Source organism: Periophthalmus magnuspinnatus, chromosome 8 (assembly GCF_009829125.3).
Source record: "Periophthalmus magnuspinnatus isolate fPerMag1 chromosome 8, fPerMag1.2.pri, whole genome shotgun sequence".
NCBI classification, from domain to species: domain Eukaryota; kingdom Metazoa; phylum Chordata; class Actinopteri; order Gobiiformes; family Gobiidae; genus Periophthalmus; species Periophthalmus magnuspinnatus.
In genome coordinates, this window is record NC_047133.1 from 22842941 (window position 1) to 22865560 (window position 22620).

General features: G+C 37.6%; 2 protein-coding genes across 2 annotated transcripts in view; one reads left to right on the top strand and one right to left on the bottom strand.

Annotated features, from left to right (window-relative positions):
* The first annotated feature begins 3149 nt into the window (after positions 1 to 3149).
* aanat2 (arylalkylamine N-acetyltransferase 2) lies at positions 3150 to 4244 on the top strand. Its single transcript, XM_033971202.1, has 3 exons — positions 3150 to 3318; positions 3471 to 3625; positions 3939 to 4244. Exons 1-3 carry the CDS (start codon positions 3150 to 3152, stop codon positions 4242 to 4244), a joined length of 630 nt encoding a protein of 209 aa, XP_033827093.1.
* Positions 4245 to 4816: 572 nt separating this feature from the next.
* The window catches only part of rhbdf1a (rhomboid 5 homolog 1a (Drosophila)), a 43541-nt gene continuing 25737 nt past the window's right edge, over positions 4817 to 22620 (bottom strand). Inside the window, exons 2-18 of the mRNA XM_033970739.2 lie at positions 18535 to 18679; positions 17338 to 17477; positions 14816 to 15029; positions 13331 to 13537; positions 12679 to 12801; positions 12253 to 12416; positions 11631 to 11882; positions 11407 to 11518; positions 11252 to 11326; positions 10706 to 10867; positions 10510 to 10610; positions 9896 to 9959; positions 9116 to 9210; positions 8951 to 9026; positions 8425 to 8525; positions 6705 to 6858; positions 4817 to 5740 (exon numbers count right to left, since the gene is read on the bottom strand). Of these exons, the coding sequence (XP_033826630.1) occupies positions 5321 to 5740; positions 6705 to 6858; positions 8425 to 8525; positions 8951 to 9026; positions 9116 to 9210; positions 9896 to 9959; positions 10510 to 10610; positions 10706 to 10867; positions 11252 to 11326; positions 11407 to 11518; positions 11631 to 11882; positions 12253 to 12416; positions 12679 to 12801; positions 13331 to 13537; positions 14816 to 15029; positions 17338 to 17477; positions 18535 to 18651 (2577 nt within the window). The 5' untranslated portion in view covers positions 18652 to 18679 and the 3' untranslated portion in view covers positions 4817 to 5320. The remainder of the gene's footprint in view (positions 5741 to 6704; positions 6859 to 8424; positions 8526 to 8950; positions 9027 to 9115; positions 9211 to 9895; positions 9960 to 10509; positions 10611 to 10705; positions 10868 to 11251; positions 11327 to 11406; positions 11519 to 11630; positions 11883 to 12252; positions 12417 to 12678; positions 12802 to 13330; positions 13538 to 14815; positions 15030 to 17337; positions 17478 to 18534; positions 18680 to 22620) is intronic.

The following is a 22620-nucleotide window of genomic DNA, read 5'->3' on the forward strand; positions in this document are numbered from 1 at the left end:
TTGCACTCCAACATTATTCAGAATTTATTCCCTTTTAACAAGACTTAATCATCAGTTAACTTTTTTTTTTTTTTAATTTTTGAAAAATGTGAGATATATGTATTATAACTGTATTAAGAAGCTGTTATTTGCTAAAGTGTAGAAATGCTTATTGTATAGAAACAAATTCTCGTATGAAAGTTATTGATCCTATAAACACGTTATTTAATACTTTAATAATCCATAAGCAACAGATTTACCCAACAGCTGTATTCAAAGATGTGGCTAATGCTGCTTGTCTGCTGCCTCCAATGGCATGGTTCTGTTGCAGATCTTTGTATAGTTTATGTGGCCATGCAAGTGTCTGCTTCTGTGATGTAGCTCCATTTGTTTAGATCTCTGTGCCTTTAACTGATACAGCGGCCTGCTTGTTGCATTGGACTTTTGTTTTACTGTAAACAGTCATTTGTATTTGTTCTATTGGAAATGTATCTTACTGTTTATATGCCATGTAGCCCTATCAATTATGCATTTACTTTTAACTATTAAGGCAGTACATTTTTATTATGTATATTCATTTTTACAGAACACATTTAGTCAAACTCTTGATTTCTAACCTTGCACTTGCATGTGAATATAAAAGCTTAAACCATGTTGCTCTCCCCTCTTCTGTGCATTTCAGCTTTGATACTGTGCCTTCCTCTCCCTGTCCTGACCACTGTCAACCTGGTATCCAGGATAGCTCCATAGAATGTGGCTGTGGCTAAAATGAACCCCCATTTCCTCCTCCGTGTATAGGCGCATGTGTAAAACATTAAAGGTAAATTCAAATATTAACAGCAAATTTTGTGGGTTTTTTTAAATTTTTTATTCTATCTACTGCTCCTGGTGATACTGGGCATCCTGTGCTGCTCAAGCTGCTCCCTTTATCTGAGATAAAACTGAATGTACTTAAATACTGCTGTCCAGTTTTAGACCTGATTTACACCAAGTTTAGTTATGATCTACTTTGGGTTTAGGCATATATAATTTCAGACCTGGTGTAGTCCAGATTAAGTGAAATGTGGTCTAATTTTTAGGTTTATATTACATGAAATCGATGAGGCTCGGAACATTTGATCGTCAATAGTTAGGCCACACAAGTAAATTTGGTGAAGGTCCAAATACTGCCCTCTAGTGTTCATTCACCGACCGTGACAGTTCACGTCACAAAGTTTAGAAAGATAATGGTAATGCTACAGTGTTACAGTGTATTTTTGTTGATCCTTTGGCAAACACTGTACATATTCCAGGACGAGGATCCAGAAGGCCAAGAATTAAAGTGTGTCTCCCTAAACAACAAATGCATTTGTGAGAGAAGGAGTAAGGATGTGGAAAACCACAACAGGCAAAACAATACTTAATGCTCCAAACAACTTCATCTTTAGACGTCATTTGGGAGGCAGGGACATCCCAATGACGTCTAAAGCCAGGGATTGGCTGGCAGACCTAGTTTAGCCTTGGGTAATAGACTACTCTTTGGCCCTGGTTTAGTACACATAGGCCTACAGTCCCTGGAGCAGAACTTCTTAGTTTTATTTATTAAACTGTAAGTGAACCATATACAGCTATAATTTTGTTTTTTACCAATAATAAAAATAGAAGGAAATCAGAAACAGGATGGGCCTTGTATTTGTTTTATGATAATCAATCATTATGTAAAAATATAAATATATATGTTATAAGCTCCCCCTATTTGGGCTATCAGCTGCCACTGTCCATAGGATATAGATATCCTTTGCATTTGTTTGACTGCCCAAATAAAACAGGTGTAAAGTTTAATGAGGTTTTAATTGCACATTTGACCCACTTGCTCTTGTGGTAAAATGAATATAATAAATTCATGGCTTTCATAAGAGTAAAATGCTGCTATAAATGAGTTTGCCAAATTATTATCTGCAAACCACCATTGCTGCTTTTTAGAGATGGGAAATCTTATGTCTACAATATTTAAATAACTCACTGATGATATAGAAAGAAATTGTAGTAGTAACAGAATTGTCAGAGAAATTGTCAAGTGAACTTCCACCAAGACATTTACTGGTATAATTGAGAGCACCAGCACCACCACCACCACTTAATAATTTACAAGGGATCTACCACAGACAAAAATACTTACTACTTTACTAATCTCACCACCATCATTGCTGTGTGCATAAGTTATATTCTCAAAAGTAGGAGTAGTCTGTTGCAAATGTCCAGCTGTCCTCATAAAGACTTTCCATTGCTGTTGCCAACCGGAAGCATTTGGACAAGTCCTTAATCCTCACAACAACTATTTCTGCTCTATCTCTGGGGTATCCACTGAACAATATTAAGGCTAAGCTGTGAGATGGGGACCTTTAGTACTGGAGAAAGAAATGAGCTCTGAACTGTATCGCAACCAGCCAAGGCTGATTAAGGGACTTCTCTAAAGTTGTAACTTGATCTGTGTATGTAAGAAAAAAAATCTCTTCATAATAAGTTTAATAGAACTATGTTTACATAGTGAGTGAGCTGGTTTAGCCCTGGTCTCACTGGAGTACTCTCTGTTAATTAGTCTACAGTAAATCTCTTTGAGCTCCTTCTTTTAAGTGGGAGATTCCTTAAACCACATGCCCTTGATCTACAAAAACATGTGTAGAGCTGACAACAAACACATATCTGAAAGCAGACAGCAGAGAGCATTTGTGGCCATACATGAGATGGGACTACCGGTAATCCATTCTTAACTTAAATAAAACAAAAAATATCACTTGTATGGTATAAAAACAACTGGATATTTAAATTTTTGCATAAAATGTGAGCACCAATGTAAAAGAGATTCCATAAAATGTAAAAAGTACTGGTTTAACTTGTAAAGTTGTAATTTGTAGTCCTTCCAGGGATTTTAAATGGACACACGTGCCATGATGTTTATCCTACTTAAAGATGGCCACTTTGCCGGATGAGAAAAGGGGGAGGGACAGAGGAGGAGATCCAAGCACCTGATTTCAAATAACACCACAGTCCCATCTCTGGAACGAAGAAGTTCACAGCTTGATCAGGGTGAACATCTTTGGCTGCCACAAAAGAGGGTGACAAACTGTATTTTAAAGTAACTACAAACTACTACTACTACTACAAGCTGAAACAATACATTTACTTTGATAATGACGCATCAGGTGAGCACAGGATCGCCTTTTCTCAAACCTTTCTTTTTGAAAACTCCAGTTAGTGTGGTCAGTCCACTGCGGCAGAGAAGGCACACACTACCAGCCAGCGAATTCAGGAATCTCACGCCACAAGATGCCATCAGTGTGTTTGAGATTGAGAGAGAAGGTAAGAGAACTTGAAATACTAAAATAAGGTCAAAATGTACATTAAAAATAGGTTGAAAGCAGCAATGTTTTTTTGTTTTTTTTTTAAGTGTCTAATGTGGCTTTTCTGTAGGTCAGTTTTTAATAACATTATGTTACCTTCTTTATCCGCAGCTTTCGTGTCTGTTTCTGGAGAGTGTCCACTCACCCTGGATGAGGTGCTCAGTTTCCTGGGGCAGTGTCCTGAGCTGTCCTTGGGATGGTTTGAGGAGGGACAACTGGTGGCATTCATCATTGGATCGGGCTGGGACAAAGAAAGACTCTCACAAGTAAGAACATTATGCATTCTTGAGCCATGTAAAACCCATGTAATTGGCATCCCCATTTATTTTGTATATTTAGTAAGTAGCCAGTTGCTATCTTTTGCCTTAGTGTATAAAGTTGTGCACAAGCTCATTTTCATGCATGATCCCTGGGCACTGCTCTCTGTTCCCTTCTGTTGCATTGAAACTGAAGAGGACATATTTCTTTATGAAGAAATAAAAACTGACTTTAATTTTAAGTTAACTTAACTGAACTTAACTCCCAATGAAACAAAGGCATTGTGCATGTTTGATACACTTTATTTTTGTTGTACCTCAGGAGGCCATGACTGTGCACGTCCCGGACACACCCACAGTCCACATCCACGTCCTTTCTGTCCATCGTCACTGTCGGCAGCAGGGCAAAGGCTCTGTGCTTCTGTGGCGCTACCTGCAGTACCTGCGCTGTATCCCGGGCATCCGCAGAGCTCTGCTGATCTGTGAAGACTTCCTGGTCCCCTTCTACCTCAAAGCAGGCTTCAAGGAGAAAGGGCCATCCGCCATCACTGTGTCCAGCATGCACTTCCAGGAGATGGAGTACTCACTTGGAGGACAAGCATACACGAGGAGGAACAGTGGCTGCTAGGCCCAACAGCCACAGGAAAACCTATTTACTAGATGCAAAAGGACTAACAGATAATGGTGATAATGATGGCATCAAAATCCATCAAGTCCAAAATAAATTAATAAATAGGTTCATTTAAAACCGTATAGATGCCAACTTCCTGTTTATCTGATACTGTTTTATTGTCAAGTTGTATGTTGTTTGGGTACAGCTGTCTCTATAAATCTATTCTTTTTTATTTTTGTAAACCAACATAAAATTATATATTACAGGTAAGAAATATATTCCAATTAAGGTAAAGATAAAGCTTATGGGCAAGTGAAGTGAAAAAAACACAGATCTTATAAAGGAACCTACCTTAATATTAGACATATTATCATTTTCTGCTCAAAGTTTATGTGTGAATCAGGTAGTCATAATGTTATGGCAAATTATTTTACAGGTTAGCGCTTATCTGTTCAGTGTAGCTATATGCTGAGAGTAACACTCAAGTTTGAATAAAACCTTCATATGATTTTTTTTTACCTTAACACAATAATTAACTACTGTATATACAATAAAGAGCAAATAAGTGACTTACACTCCACACATGATTTGAGTTTTGTTATTTTTTACTGTTATTTTCAGTTACATGTGAGTAGCCAGGTAGCTAAAACACTACCACATTCAGAACAACCATCACTTCTTGAGAAGCAATAACGAAATAAAACATTCGAGTGCTCAGCAAACTGTAACAAAATTATGGCAGTAGTTGGTACATTTTCTGAACAAGGCACCAAAGGTTTTGCAAGAATTTCATTTTGTCTCCCTGCGCTTCTGTGACGTTGCCTGAATTGTAATAAAACTTTGAAGTTATAAAGTAAAAATTCTTTGTTTTTTGTAACCTCACATGTAAAGGGTAGCTTGACGAGGCTTAAAAAAGATATACCTTATTTTGACTGTGGTGACAATGGTAAGTAAACACATAGCAAGTCCATCTGATATTTAGTCTGATAAAAAAACACAAGGCATTTCACCATAGTTTCACAGGAAACATACATCGCCCCCTTCTTGAGACATACACTGACATCCATATATTGTCCTTGTAATTACTTGGTTCAATGGAGATGGGCATTCAGATCATACTTCTCACAAAATTTGTCTGTGAATGGGATGCACGTGATCAACTCGCACCACTCGCACTTGATGGGATAGACGTAGAATAGCACCACGAGGCCAGAAAACAGCCCGAAAAACACCAGCAGAAACACTATAATCTGACAGCGCTTTCGGTACAGGTCCATGCGTCCGAAACTGATGTAGGGCAGAAAGGCGAAGGAGAGGAAGAAGCCCGAGATGAAGCCGCAGATGTGGGCAAAGTTATCGATCCAGGGCAGTAGACCAAAGGCGAACAGGAAGAGGACAACGCAGAGCAGTTTGGTGAAGGCCCTCCAAGGTTGAGCCAGGATCTGCCAACTCTGGAATAACTCCACAAACAGACAGGCCAAGATCCCAAACTGAGATCCCGCCGGACCGACCTAGGAACAGGAAAGAGTTGTTAAAATGTGGGCAAAGAAAAATCACAGTAAAATGGCAAACGGTTACATTTTTATACAGCGCTTTTCCACCTTCAAAGCATTGACAGCATTTTACATCAAGGAACCACTCACCCATTCACACACATATGTTAGACACCAGGGGCTGGGTGGGTTAAGTGTCTTATTCAAGAACACAACAACACTAATCATCTGTGGGAGCTACAATTGCACCACCAACCTGTGCATCATTGAATCTGACCACTCAACCAATGATGTTTATGTCAAGAACAGGATTCAAACCACCAACTTTCAGATCAGAGGATGGACACTCAACTAATTGAGCTACTGTTGTTGTAAAGTCATACTTATATATTGTTGTGGTTTGCATATCACGGTTACAATTCTTTGCCAACTGAGCGGATAAAGCTGTGCAATTAATCATAATTTGAATTATATCCATTTCCAATGATCAGCCTGGAGCTTTTTGATCAAGAGGTCTACAGCCAATTTTCAGTAAAAGTCATTTGGATTTTGACGGAGAATTCTGACTATTTTTGTGTGGTAAATGGAAATAAGTCTGTATCGTTTATGTCCAGAAAAGTAATATTGAAAGCCATGTTTCTTAATTCAAAATGAGATAAAAGAAAATTGAAAAGAAAATTATGATTGATGAATATGAAGAAAAGAAACTGAGTAATATTTTTGCCACGTTGTCCTGCATAATAGATAGGTACTGAAATTATATGTTCATCATGTATTTGCATTTTACAAAAAAGCCTTTGAGTGTAGATTTTTCATATATTTTAGGCCAGATTATTCTCCTTATATTTCCCTTTCCAAATCCCTAGGCTAAATGTATTCCTACACATTACACTAGTATTAGACTAGACTAGTACTCAGACTAATTCAAAATACTATCATATATGATGTGATTACATAAAGCTATTTCATTCTATTGAGTCACCTCTGCTCTGTATGGAAGAAATATGGCTGAAGCCAGGTTTCCGGTGATGCCGCTGAGGATGTAGATGATTGATATCCGCAGCCAGCCCGCCAGTTTCTCCAGGTCTCGTAATATGGTCATTTGGAACGCCACAGACACCAGACAGTGAAGGATCCTAAAGAGGGAAAGATAGTGTCATGTTGGAAAGACCAATGTTGAAGAGCAATATTTAAAAAAAAAGAAAAAATGTCTGAAGAATGTAACAAAGAGGTCAATTTTTATTAATTATTATATTATAACATAGTAGTCGATGTTCCTTATAGAGGATTACGACAATATATACTTTACAGAAATTAGTTTATGAGCATTTGTTACACCAGTGATCCTCTAGCATATGCCTGGATTCGAATATGGCCCTCGAGGAAAAATAATTACCCTGTGGTAGAGGATAGTGAATGATAAAAACAGCCAGCCAGGACTGAAACAAAAAACTAGGTCAGATTGACACTAAAAATTGTTCTTGTTGGTTGTACCTGTTCTAGCGTGCTCATTATCTATCAACTTTTATTTAAGTGTCAGTGGATTCTATAGGTGAAAACAATGTTAAAGTGATGACGTGAACTTCGGTAAAGCTCACGTGTTGGAAAGGTAATCCCCCAGTCTATAAGCCCTCAACAGTAGGGCCTGAAACACTCTATATCTCATTGAGGCTTAATGAGTTGGAGGTGAGGGGCACTTTGTTTAATTACCCTGAGGGCAGATAACAGACAGGCAGGAGATGATGAAACTGCTCTTCAGTGAAGTCAGACAATAGGCAATTTTACATGTGTCTCACTGTATGTAATCTACAATCTAATTCTATGCTTTAATATTTCTTTTTACTGAACAGTGCAGCAGTAATAGTTCAGGTGAAGTGTGAAGAAGCTTTCCCATTAACCCTGTGTGCAGAGGTGGGTAGTAACTAAAGTAAATGTAAAACTGTCCTTACTATGTCCATATTAATGATATGAAATTAACTATTTGAACATTTGTGTTTCTTGCACTGGTCCTTCAGATAAGATTTAGTTTTTTTTCTTATTTTTGTGTGGTCTGTTCTTTAAAAATACCACATTTCGTGCACTATTTCTGGTTTTGTGCTTCCAATTACATTAACAAAAATGATCAGACGTGTCTTCCAGAGGACAGTGACTAGCTGGTGTTAGCTGTTGGTCCAGTATGTCTGATTTCACTGGGCCATTCAATGTATATTGCCTATTGCGTGAAAGGCATGTGTATTTTATCTTTGTTTTTGATTACTTGACTTAAACAATTTTTACAACTTTTACAGAAAATAAGGCAATTTTGTCATGTAACACTAGAAATATCCGGTGTTCTTTCCAACTCAGCTTCACCCAGACAGTAAATGTTCAACAATATTGAAGTCAATATTGTATCTATCAGGTGTTTTTTGTTTATGATTTATCTACTGAAATATGAGCCTTGTGTAACAATATCAAACTGAATAAGCAGCACTCTGATTCAGATCTTTAATAATATGTTGCTGCCTCCAGGTATAAACACTATTTTTAACATTGATCTGGTCTGGTCTGGTTTTTCAGATAACTACAAAAGTGAATGACCACAAATGTAATGCTGTTAATAATAGTAGGTATAAAATATGTTATTGTTGGATTATTTTGGAAGTAAATTGCATAATTATTAATGTATTTAATTATTTAAAATTGTAATTAGTTGGACTCACCCAGCGTGAAGGAAAAGTGAGAGCCAGAGCCTGTAAAACTGATCTGGAATCTCAGGGTTGAGGAAGGGGAGCAGCCCACAGACATTATCCATACAGTGCACCTGTCGAAAAAGTTTTAAAAGTGGAAATATTAAACTTTATTAGATCTAGAGAAACTTAACTGAAACACAGCAGAACATTTCTTGGACATAGTAGCTCAAGCAAAACAGTCTTAAAGGTGTACTATGTAACTTTTTCTGATGGGGCGGGTCCACCATCTGCCTGGTCTCCATAGAGATGTTGTTGCTTTGTTTGGAATTAAGCAATGGGAATGTTTGATAGTGCAACAACAATGACATCTTCCTGAGAACAAGCAGGTGGCAGACCCTTATTTAAATTATAAAAAACTAATAACATGTCAATTAAATATGTATCAAAACTGAAATCTGTGTGTAAATACAATGTAAACAATATGTAGAAAGAGGAGGGGCAGGGATAAGTGACGATGGTTAAACTTTAGCCTTCAGCTCAAATGAAAGCCACTTACTTGTGAGCAGAGAGTGGCCTCCTCGTGGAAGTAGCCCATCATAAAGTCGCAGTATTCTCGAGATGTGATTTCACACCTTTAATAACAGAAGAGATACGCACAGTTACATAGTGATCATGTCTTATGTATAAGACTATGAGCGTAAATGTTTGTAGATTCACTGACCTTCCTTTGGTTCCGATGCAGCACGGTCGCCCGGTGATGGTGCAGTCAATATGAGGCAGGTTGGTGTGGTTCCCTGTGTTGTACCTGGTGCAAATCTGTGAGAGAAAAGAAAAAGTGTATCACAAAATGCTTTAAAGACCCATATGACGCTATTCTCTGATCTATGTTATAATGTTGTTTCGTCATCAAAAACATACCCGTAGGTGTTTTGTTTCATTCACACATATGCTGCATATTTAGGGTTCTTCTCCCAAATAGAAAAGACTCCTGACCTGATCTTGTGATGTCATGTGGTAATACAGGAAATGCTTTATTGTGTATATAAACTCCTTTAAACACCTTTACTTCAATCATTTGGACAATTTCAAACCTGGATTTCCTATCTCTACGTAAAAAGTAGTTGTTAACTTGAAAACTGCTTCTTCATTACATCACAAGGTGGAACAGAACATTTTAAGCTTTGGAGATGTAAACAGAATTAACACAGAAATACTTAAACATGTATGAATGAACCAAAACACAGCTCCAGGTATATTTTTGAGAAGGCAACATTGTAAAATGGCTTAGAGCTCATAAGAGTCAATTTTGCGTAAAGTAGGACCTTTCAAGTTTTGGACGTTGGCCCAAATGATTTAAGATAAATAACACAAAAATTGTGTTTAGTGAAAGAATAACTGAACATGTTTTAATAATTACATTTCATATTGACAGGTTATTGTTTATCTAACCCTGGATATCAAACTCAAAAACAGATATATTCAAGCCATACTTATTACTTACAGGCCATTTGGTGATGTCATCTGGCCATTCGTGAGGTGATCCTGAAGCCGGCTCTAGACATATCCTAGACACAAAAAACAAGAAAATATTCCTTTTTGAAAAACATCAATGTCACAGTCGAGAGCTAAAATCGCATTTATTTAAAGATGCACTATGTAACATTTCTGGTGGATGGTCGGCCACTTGGATGTGTCTATGGAGACCTAAAATGTTCCTTGGGCATTTAACTTTTAAGTTACATGTCAGATTTGTGGTGAGGTGAGCCCGCTTACAGCAAGAATGCAATAATTTATTTTCTTTATTAAAAACACATATTACTGAATAAATGTAAGACACATAAATTTAATACATCTCCATGGAGACAAGCAGGTAGCAGTCACCTCACCAGAAAAGTTACATAGTTCACATAATACAGAATGAGGCAGCACAGAAGTAGATAAACAACCAATCTTATATTACCTGCTGCTTTATACAAATCATTACTTTTAATACTTTAAATTTTAATTCCTTTAAATGTTTATAACTGAGAAAATTCTACAATTATATATAAAAATAACACTAACATTGTCTTCTGGCCAATATAATCCACTCTTTTATTATAGACAATCAAATACCTTGGATCCTGATGGCAGACTGAGCCATACTGCCTGTCTTTCCCATTTAACTGTGGAGTGCTGGAATGCTTAGGCCACTTCACCCACACTGCGAGCGTACTCTGCAATCCCAAAACACAAGAGGGAAGCTCAGTTTTAATCTGCACTGAGTTAATGAGGTTAGGATTCAGATAATTGAAGTGGAGGGTTGACGGACCGAGCATTCCTCCTCTGTGGTCTGGACGCAGCCGGAGCGGTCGTTGCGTACACAGCAGGCGGAGTTGCGTTCGATAGCTCTCTTTTCCCTGATAAGATCGTGCACCTGCTTATCCTGACGCATGCATGGAGAGTATTTGGCCCCCAAGTGGATTAGGGCTTCCTGTAAAACAGTTAAATGTTTCAGTAAAAAAACGATTATAAGGGTCAATAGAAAAATGTGTTAAAGAGCCATGATTCCCAAACTGTGGTATGTATTGCTGACAAAACACAAGTGCCAGTGTTATTCATGTTCTCGTTTTGGCCTGATTTAGTTTAAATCACATTTGATGTTTAAGTCTGGGTTAGATCTGGTATAATCCTGATATAGGGTTTGTTTGGAAATGGTTTAAAACAGTTAAGTTTTGAAATATTAAACTGCGTCAATGCCAATATTTCTTTGAGTTACAGATAAATGAGTAAAAGATCAGCCCTCGTTAATTGTTTTAAAACAAAAATTTAACTACAGTCGTTTAGAATCATGGCTGTTCATAGGCAGTTTACTTACTGAACTCGGCCCAATCCAAAAGTTCTCCTGCTGCACAAACTTGACATTTTCATACACACCTTTGTTTCTTAAAACCTTCAAAAGAGAATAGGGGAAAAAAGTAAAATCAATGCTCATTTTGTTGGCAGTTGGCTGTTAGTGAATAATTAACTTACAGAATCAACAGTCTCATGTTGGGAAAAACCCACGGGTGCAAAACCATAGATGCAAACGGCCAAGATAGTGATGAGTAAATGGACTGAGGTGATCCAGTAAGTGAAAAAAGGCCTAGAAAAGACATACAATTTAACAATTATTATTATTAACTTTTTCATATGAATTTTCACGTCTAATTATGTGACTTGACTTAATTCAATCGCAAAACAATATCCCTATGTACCGATGGTCATCCATGTCCTCTATCTGCCTCTTGACATAGCTGTCGATGCGTTTGCGGTATGTCCGGTTTGTGAGTTTCCCCACCATCCCGAGCCCGTACGGCCTCTTCTCACGAGCGAACAGTTTCTTCACAGGAAGTCCAATCCTCTGTCCACGTCGCTGCCCGTAGTTGCTAATGACCTCCTGACGCAGGGGTACCTTTGGGGGGGCGGGTGTCCCCTCTTTGGCTTTCCTCCATCCTCTCTCCAATGGGCTGGAAAATATTTTATGTATATTACCATAATATTTCATTACCTTAAGTGTTCCTAACTTATCGTCTATAATTAAACAAAGCCACTAGACTTGAGTTACAGTATTTCCCAAAAATGTTAAATATCTAACCTATTAATACAGTTTATACAAATAAAATCTTTATGCATTTCTTACACATTAATTATACAGCTAATCTGTTCACTATTGGCCTATATTCCATACAATTGATATAGGCCTTAAGCAGTTTTCTAGCTCATTCACTGAAATACCTTCGTCAGCCCTTGTGTGACCTGTGGGCTTATCTGAGGCTACACGTGCAGCACAGTAAATCTGCGTAAATGTAAAGAGTGTGTTAAAGCGGCTCCACTCACAGCATGAGGTGACTTCTCTCCAGCTCAGACTTGTCCAGAGCGCTGCCCGTGAGCTCCGTGTCGTCCTTTTTGGTGCTGGGCTCTGCGTCCTTCATGGCCGCCTCAGAGGGGGACTCGAAGACCTCATCAGCGTATGTGGACAGCTCCTCCTGCATCATAATGTCCTATTGTGCAAAAATATGTACAAATGATGTCAACAAATTAGATCAGAAAACTAGAGACAAGAAATGATGTTGGACAATATTTGAATATTAATTTACATATCATTATATTAGGACCCTTGGCATAGCAATTAATAGTTAAAAAGTTCTCAAAATATTGCATAAAACAGGATGTTGAAACCCATGAATAAGATATAGTAATGAATTCATAAATCCTTAAAATACTTTCATGTTAAATTAAACTAATTAGAGAGTTCATACTCACTCTTGCGAAAAAGGATGTGTCCAGTTCATCAGGATAGTCCATCATGTCCTCCTCCATGAAGCTGGCCGGAGTGAAGCTGCGCCGATGGGCCCTCCGCAGGGTGCTTTCTCGAAACGACCGACCCTACAACACGCAGAGGTCTGAGTCCTGACAAATGTTCTCTATGGCATTTCCTCACAGATCCCATGTTGGTCTTCAAAAGTTACTGACATTCTTAAAACTCAGATCAGAGGAGCTATAAGTTTTCTGGTTGAAATACCCAAAATAACTATGCAGACAAAAGTTAAAGTTAGGTTAAGTTAAGTTTTAAGTTAAGTTTTCCATTAATATACATAACTTTTTCATTCATTGTGTGACAGCCAGCTCATAGTTGCCAAGTGTTTCTTAGAAAGTTGCTTGCAATAGTAGCTTTTTTGTAGTTTTGCTTCACATTAATAGATTTAATAATAAGCGAATTCTACGTTCTTAGTGTTTTCAAAGCCATTGATGTTAGTTACATGTTTTATCTGAAAATCTGGCAACCCTGGCCTGTCTAAAAGTGCCATGCTTTAGTCAGTGTGTTCACTGTGCAGTCCAAAATTACTTATATTTTTGTATCAGAAAGTAGTTAGCCTCTTATAATCTTTTATTGTGCATAGTATTCCTGTCTTACTTTGACCAATGCTGCGGCAGCTCTGAAGCTCATCTTGGCCACACTCTCTCTTTTGCGTCGCCGTGGTAACCTGTTTAACCCAGAGCGCGAGCTGGTGAAGGAGCAGAGGGAGGCCGCCCCAGGAGTGATTGGGGTCTGAGGAACACTGTAGCCATCCACCTCCTCCACCATACGGAAAGCTCTGCCACGGGCCAGGGGGTCCACAATCTGAAATATACACAGACACAAGCATTAATATCCTTAGGTTTGCATAATCCATCCATCATTCATCCCCTTTTCAAACCATACATATGTGTACTTGTGTCTGTAGTGTTATGATATGTTATTATGTGAATTATACATGCAGGTTTGAAATAAATATTATCACTAACTATAACCAATAATCCAAAAAGTTTCATTACTTTAAAGATGTTTAATAAAACCCTGGTATAGTTCCTTGATTTACAGATTTAGACTTGTGCTTTGAGGAATTGTCAGGTGTGCCATAAAAAAAAAAAAAAAATCACTTAAGAGTCTCATAGAGATGCTATTCCTTTGCATCGGATGTTCCACAGTAAGACAAATAAAACATCTGTAATACATTTATTCAATTACAGGTGATGCAACTGAGATTTCTGTTTTAATAATAGGATTCTGTTCAAACACAAACATTAACATTGGAGAGAAATATGAACTGTTAAACTAATAATAAGAATCCCACGCATTTTAAAACACGTTGGTAGATGTAAAAAAAAAAAAAACAGTTACCAGGTTTTATACATAATAACACCCCATGGAGATGAGATATTTTATTGATTGCAGACTAAATCATGGTAATTAAATAATTTCAATGTTCATATGCAAATTTCTATTTCAATTTGCAGACCTTGAGGTTAGTTAGCCGCTGCGTCTCTCAACACTTAATTCATTATTGTTACACTACAGTAGTGAAACATAAATCCTAGTATCCAGTTTTAAGACCACTGTGTTTAAAAGAGGTAGCTTGCCACCCCAAAGGCACCGTTATGTCACATTTAATCTAGTAGCATTTGTTGAGTGAGCGTGAATCGCTGTGACAACCCGACAAGAGAATGTGAGGGCGTATAAAAAATGGCTCATAGTTTAAGTATAAATCAGAGCACAGAGATTAGCTGATTACAACATAAAACAACTATTGTCAAAAGATCATAATTAAAGTGAGTGGGTGACAGGGCAACAAAAATAATGCATTTTCTCAATAGCTAGTATTTGAAATTGATAATGATTTAAGTAGTGCATCTAGAGAGCATCATATTTCCTTTAACTCATTCAATAGGCTGACAAATAGGAGAAGTGAGCAGGGAAAGCGGGGAAGTGAGTAAGGAAAGCGGGGAAAAAGTGCTCATGGGCACAGAGTTGCAATCTTTATGAATCATTTGATATCATAATTTGACTAAAATCTTTATATTGCTCACACCCAAAACAGCATTAGCAAAGCATTATATAGATGTACAGATATATGGTTACCTTCTGCATCCCATGTTGAGACGAGGGGACATAGAGGGGGGGCGGAGTCTCTGTGCTGGTTAAGGAGATGTTGTCTTGACTTGGGAGGTCCATCTCACGAATCACCTGTGGCTTCAGCTTCCCATATCGGAGGCTACAGTGACGGAGGCTCTTCCTCTGCCATTTCTGCGTCGCATCGCCATCTTTACTCACCCCAAACCAGTCTGCTGTTCCCCTATTTCAACAAATAATTCAGATTAATGTTGTTCTTAACTAATGATTTTAACAGGCTATATCTGATTACACTAATACATATGGACAGCTGTGACTCTACACTTCAAATGGAAAAAACTGAAAGCTTCCAAGGCCATTATGAGGGCCAGAAAAGGGACTAGTCTGGGCATGTTTTTGACAGGACACACAAGCACACACAAACTCATTCAGGGCATCAAGATCGGGTTACACATTTTTACCTACTGTGGGAATTCTACAAACTTTTCCACATGTTTTATCAGCCATTCAAGTGCGGCACCGCTTTGTAATGAGGTCGTTGAACTTGCAGCTGATAACTAACAGAGTAAACATCATTACTGCTTCCCTGTGGTCAGGAAGTCAAGACTGTCTTCAAAGGAAGGACGTGGTGAGTTTTCTTTTTATATATGCAGTGTGCTAGTTTCAGAGCCTTGTTCTTTCAGCTACTGAATAATCGTGGGTAGATAGACACCTACACAGCTTCATTATGACCATGTGCGTTGGCAGGGTTGTGTTTGTTAACAACTACTCTAGTGGTTTTCAAACTTATTATTTGGCTTTCCAAGTAGCTGACCTTAATTTATTCCCATTTACGAAGAAATGTAATCACATGTGTATTTTTAAAGGATGAGAACCATATAAGAAGAACTGCCAGGGACACCTGCTTGTCTCCATGAAGATGTCATTGCTTTGTATGTCGCATAAAACAAATCTATCCCCATGGAGAAAAGTAGATGGCGCCATCAGGCCATGTTACAGGCCAAATCTGTGGAGAGGCGATTCCACTCACTGTAACAAACCACGTTTTCATGGTATTTTTAAGTAACAAAAAATAAACTTAATTTATGTAAGATACACAATTTTTATGTGCTAACATTCCAGACTCTGTGTTCACCATGGAAACCAGAAAAGTTACAAAGTGCAGGACAGGACTGAGGCTGGATTTAGATAAAACAAAATCAAGATTTGAGCAGATGAATCGTCAGTATCACATGTTTTCTTATCAGTGTTATCAGCTAAATTTGATTCGACAGCTCTGCATAAAGTCAGATGAAACTATGACTCAAACCATGAGCATCTCGAGTTCTGAACACTGCAGCACAGATGTGGATAAGAATGTGAAGCCCCTCCCAGGAACAGGCGGAACGTTACTATTACTCAAATTAAGAGGAATTTCTAACAGGAAGAGTTAGTTCTTGTTATAATTTTAACCATAGTTTACTTGTGGCAATCATTCACTGATTCTAGATAAGACGGGCTGGAGCCAGTTTTCATTATTGAATAGTGAAAAATATTCACAAATACTGGCACTGATCAAATCAACATTGGACAAACATCCTCAAGTATATATTATAGCAAAAAAAAAAAGTTAGGACTCATTAACAATTTAAAGCAAAATATTTTAGCTTTTGCATGGGAAGAAATCCTCAATATGTTGCACATACCAGGAAGCAGACACTCATGAAATCTGTATCAGTGTATTTTAAAAAGACAATTACACATCATGGGCCTATTGGACTGTTGTGATGACATCAGAAAACAATAGCAATGGTTTGACCTCTCCCTCCTGCCGTACCTGAGCAGTGTTCGTGACAGAGAGTGGTGCTTCCGGATGCTGCGGCGCAGAGCTCGCTGGCCCTTTATGGGGACTGTGTTAATCCGCTCAAAGTGCACTCTCCTACTGCTGCGACCGCCAGAGCAGGCCACAGACAAAGGAGGAAAGGAAGAGGAGAGACAAGGGAAGACAAGAGGAAGAGAAGGAGAGAAACAAGAGGCAGTGAAGAGGGCAGCTAAAGTGTGCAAGTGCATGCAGACAGAGGCAAAGTTAGGTAAAGAGTTCAATGCAAGGAAAGGTTAGGCAAATTACACTGTGGGGCTGTTTTTTGTTTTTTTTAATCTGTTGCATGTCCAGTCAAAATCTCAAAATATGCATTCTTCTTTCACTGAACAGTGCAGTGAAGTCTTGATAACAATTACTTTAATTATCATTTCAATAATCAATAAATCATTTTGTTCATTTGTGATTGCAGCCAAGTGTTATTTCATTAACAGTGAAGAAATTCTGGAAAAGAAATTTGAAAAGCTAGCTCGCAGAGTTTTGGTGTAGTTATTCACTGCCGCTTGGTGATTAAGGACTCAGCCTAAATGCAATAAACCACCAAGTTTTTTTCCAAGGTTTTCCAAGAGAATAACTGTTTTTCTATTACCAATGAAACCTGATCTTCACACAGTATACAGCAGCAAACAGAACCACACAGAGCGGTGCTTAGCTGACTGTTACTTGTCTTTACCTCTTTATTGTCTGGGTGATAGACGACTGCCGTTGTAACACTGGCCGCCTGGTGTCGAAGAAATCCCGCGGTGGAGACTGGAGGTGAACCGTCTCCACTGGCATGCTGATACTGCGGAGGAAACCCTGCCTCTTCGTGGGCTACAAACAACACAGTATGATTAGAAATAGTCACAATACATCCATTTAAACTAAACTATGATGCAAAGGGAAAAAGCTTTATAAAAGTTGCATAAGCTACAATGATGTCCTGTACAGAGAACACAGGGCTCATTTATCTCAATTATAATCTATACTCTAATCTATATAATTTATACAGTATAACATAATTCTCAACACAGAACAAAGGATTATAACTTCTTTGATATTAACATTTGGTCATACTACTGAATCAAGCCCCTTTATAGTACCTACACAAATGAGTGCAGGGTTCGGCAACCTGTGGCTCGCTTCGGAGCCGCATGTGGCTCTTTCATCCTTATACTGTTGGCTTGAGAAAGTAAATTAAGCATTTAATTGAAGTGTATTTTTTGTGTTAGTTCTTTTTTAAATTGTAGTTTAAATTGGAAGGTTATTGTGATTGTGAAATATTAAAATAAAATTATATTTTATAATTTTTTGTTGCTCAAAATAAGCATCACACTTGCAAAACTATGTTAAAAAACAAACACTGTTCATGCCTCACAGATGACAGCTGACAGTCCTGCATAAAGACACAGCCCCAATTTTCAGATACTGTGCAGAGATTCAGGAGCAGAAGTCTCTGTAGCACTTCACGGAATTCTTAAGCAACACACTATAAATGTTTATTCAAAGCATAAAGGTAAAAAAACAAAACAATATATACAGTGTTATCTTCATTTTAGATGTCAAAAAGTATTTGTGGCTTCCAGTGTGTTTTTTTTCTGTGGAAACCGGGTCCAAATGGCTCTTTGGGTGTCTTATGGCTGTTTGGGTGATCTAGTGTTACTTAGCATCTGATGTCATATATATATATATATATATATATATATATATATATATATATATATATATATATATATATATATATATATATATATATATACATACATACATACATACATACATACATACATACATACATACACACACACACGCACACACACATATATATATATACATTAAGACAGGATTTGAAAGCTTGTTAAAATAATAGATTTTTGTGAAGGGTGTTCACCGGGACAAATGTGGGGGGCTCGTCGAGTGACATCTGAGCAGTTGGGATGTCCAGCCGGAGCCATGGGGGCTTCTTCCTCTGCAGGCTGCTCGTGCTCTCCCTCCGCGCTTCAGCCATGCTCCCTGTCCCACCCCAGGCCTGCCAGCTGCACACAGACAGAACACATCAGAAATCTACCACACACATACAGGCAAAGATATCTACTTTGAATCTATAGCCAATTTAAAGAGATTGGATGCATACAATGTACAACGATTTCATGTTTAGTCTTTACATGCTCTTGTATTAGAAATAGAAAACTGCACTTTTGCTTTAATCCATCATATTTACATTTTAAGTGAACACTGCAGATGTTCAATAATATGCATTGTCCTACATAAATACAAAGTAACTGTCTTCTGAAGTGAAGAAAAGTGTGAGCCGTACTGATTTTGGTGACCATATTAGAATAGCGTTGTAAAACTGCTAATAATTAACAAACACTAAATAATAACATCTTGACAGAGATGAGTTTGTTATCTGGCTCTCTTTGTTGTCCTACTTGCATTCAGCATGTATTACACTGCACTGAGTGTGCATGCATTCCCATGATGAGGCTTGGCTGCAGGAGATACTTCCTAAACCCAGCCATTACCCAGCTCCCTGTGGTTGTGGCTAACACACATCTATTTTACAGTGCCACCATCTAACTTCTGCAATCAATCACTTTGTTCTTTCATTATTACACATTTGAGAGTAGAGTCGTGCAGAAGAGCAAATATTGTAGCTACATTAACAACACTGGTTCCATCAAAATGACTACACTATGAAAATTAAATGCCTGCAAGTTAGTTTGGCTCTATCTCACAACGGTCATTATGAGAGTCTTAACAAGTATTATATACCGGAATTGGAAAAGAACCAGGATATTGCCATTCAAAGCCCTTACTTCACAAAATATTAAAGGTGCTCTATGTAACTTTTCTGGAGGAGACCCCATTCACAATAAGACTGCATGTTTAGCAATAAAAAATTTAATTTATAAAAGCCAGATAGATTATATACTGTATTGTGTGGAACTTCCAGCCAAAACAATAACATCTTTAGAAGCAGAAAAGTTACATAGGGCATCTTTAATAGTAGTAATAACAGACTCATTATTTGTTTCCTTACTGAAACTTTATACGCCTGGAGACAATGTTGTTGATACTATCTCACAGTTCTCTATAAACACTTTGTGCTTTGCTTTGGTGTCTACATCTGTTTTGAGTTGCCAGTTTTCAGGCACCACAGGCTCCTGTTTTAGACCTCTGTGATGACAGGAAGTGTTGTAAGGGTTACTCAGTGGAGCAGGAAGAAAGACTCCAGACATAGTCCATAGAGGGTCATCTTCAATGTGTTAATACTTAAAACCAGTCTGACCCCTGCTGGCAGTTCACTCACTCCATATGCTCCATAACACAAGATGACACTTATAGCCTATGCTGCAATCACTGTTTACATATGGCATTGTTAAAGTGGACATGAATCTTTCTTTTTGTCATGGTTCTGTCTGCTGTGGGGTTTTTATAATGTTAAATCCTCATTGTCATTGAGCAGGTCCCAGATTAGAGCAGACTGGAGCAAAGCAGTCTGGTGCGGAGTCAGACAACCAGATAACGTGATTAACACAAGTGGATCTGGACTGATGAAGCATGCAAGAGTCAGGTAAACATGTATTTACCCCAAAATCCAGTAAACAATTGAATAAAATGACAATGTAGGGACAAAGAAATTAGACTATGTACTAACACTGTGCTTTATGTCGTAGCGATTATTGTTAACTCATGCAGAGCAGCAGTTTTTGGGATACTGTGGTTTTGAACTCATTTTCTAAAACTAATTTTGAAGAGCAATATTGCAATAACCAATAATACTACGACTTAGATGTGTCACGATAACAAATTTTTAAGCAGGATATATTGCTACAGAGAAATATTGCAATAAACGATAATATTGAATGTACTTTATGCAGCTGACACAAACGCAATACAGCAAGTATGTCAAGGTAAACCATTTTTAAATAGACATTATTATTTAAAGGCCTGAAACCAACAATTAGCCATAAAAGTTACTTATTCAACCCTCTACTGCTCAAATCCCCCCATTATTGCAAAGAAAATGTACATGCGATAAATATTGACACTGCTACTATAACCTTTTTTTTCAATATACTTAACCATATTTTATAACACAATGAGTACACACAATTTACTGCAATGCCTTAGTTTCTAAAATCAGTTTTTTCAGTTGTTCAACCTGACATGTTTTTGAACAACAGTGAGTGAGATTGCCAGATTGCAAAACGTTAGTGCAATTAAAAGAACATTCAATAAATACTATGCATAAAAAATTGTTCATTTTTTTGGACATTAGGTTGGTATAGTAACCTACTAGGCCTATATAGTATTGATTTCCTCCTCACGCTGTCACTCACTATCCTCCTTCCTTTACCCTCAACAAACTGTGACATTTCCAAAAAAATCACTGCAAAAATCTGTTCCTTGAAACCAGTATATAGTTAAAGGATCGTCATAAAACTACCCTGACAAGTGACAACCAAAGCGCTTGTCACCGCCTGACACTGACTCACCAAATCATGCAAATATAATTCACTTGTGCACAGTCTGCCACCTCCATCTCCATCACTGCTGCACCAATAGCACCCTCTCTTGCCCCGTGGACAGAACACCAGACATTTAATTACTTTTGTCATTGGTTCAAACGGTAGGGATCCTGATGTAAAGCAGAGCTGAGCAGGGGAGGGGGCCAGAGGGGAGACAGAGAAGCAAACAGCAATGCAAGTCTAATTTAAACCTCCCTTGTTTCTATATTTCCCTTAAAGTGTCTTGGTTGAGTAACTGTCAGATCGGTTTCATGAGACTAGGGTGGCATGACATCTCAAGGAAAAATCATTATATCTGAAGCAAGTTTGTTCTGTTAGTTTTATTTTCACATCCCTGTCATTTCTTTATATTAGAGGTAATTTTTCAATGTAAAGTGAATTGGAGCCAGAGACACATCTATGCTAGTGGGTTAGCTATGTCCATTTATATATACAAGCTATGAATGGGACACAACAACACAGCAGTCATTTTATGCAGAGGTGACGCTGTTAAACAATGGAGTAACTATGTGTTTTAATTATCTCGGTTCCAACTAAAATGATGTTTTTCAGTTTTAATAACCACATTAGAAACAGGCTCATTATACTGCCAGTTTGTCTCCCACACATTTGTTTTTTTCTTGCATTTGGTCTTTGTGTATTTGTGATTGTCATTTGCAGACAATTATAGTGTCACTCATTCAGTCTTTTTGCTGGACAGATTAGCTGCACAGACGAACAAATACACAAGCAAAAGAGTGTATGAAATATTTGACAGCTTTATATGTTCATGACAAAAGAAAATTGAATTTGAAGCAATGTTTTTAAAATATGGCATGGGAACTACTGGAGGAATGCAAGCTTCTTTGGTACGACTAAACAGACTTTAGTTCTCCTTTAGACCTGATCTAGTTCTATAGAATTTAGACTTAGCTGAGTCATTGCATATTGTTTCTATGGGTCCTGGTTTGGTAATGTGATATATATATATATATATATATATATATATATATATATATATATATATATATATATATATATATATATATATATATATATATATATATATATATATATATATATATACATATATACATATATACATATATACATATACATATATATATATATATATATATATACACACACACACACACACACACACAAACAAATTATGTTACAAATGTGTTTCTTGGTGTGCAAAGATAAGATAGCATCAGTTTAAAGTCTAGTGAAATAGAAGCTGTTGCAACAAAACTGCAACAACGTTCAGTACATTTTCCTTCAATGAACTGTAATGCATCTGGTCACATCCCAACGTAAACCTATAAAAGTAAGACAGCCAAGCCTCCCTTCCCTGTCTGTCCTCCAAAGTCAACATGGTCGACGCACTGACAGAGGCCTGTGGCTCGTGACTCGCTGAATCATTTTACACTCAGCGCTTTGGCCTGAGTTCACTACAA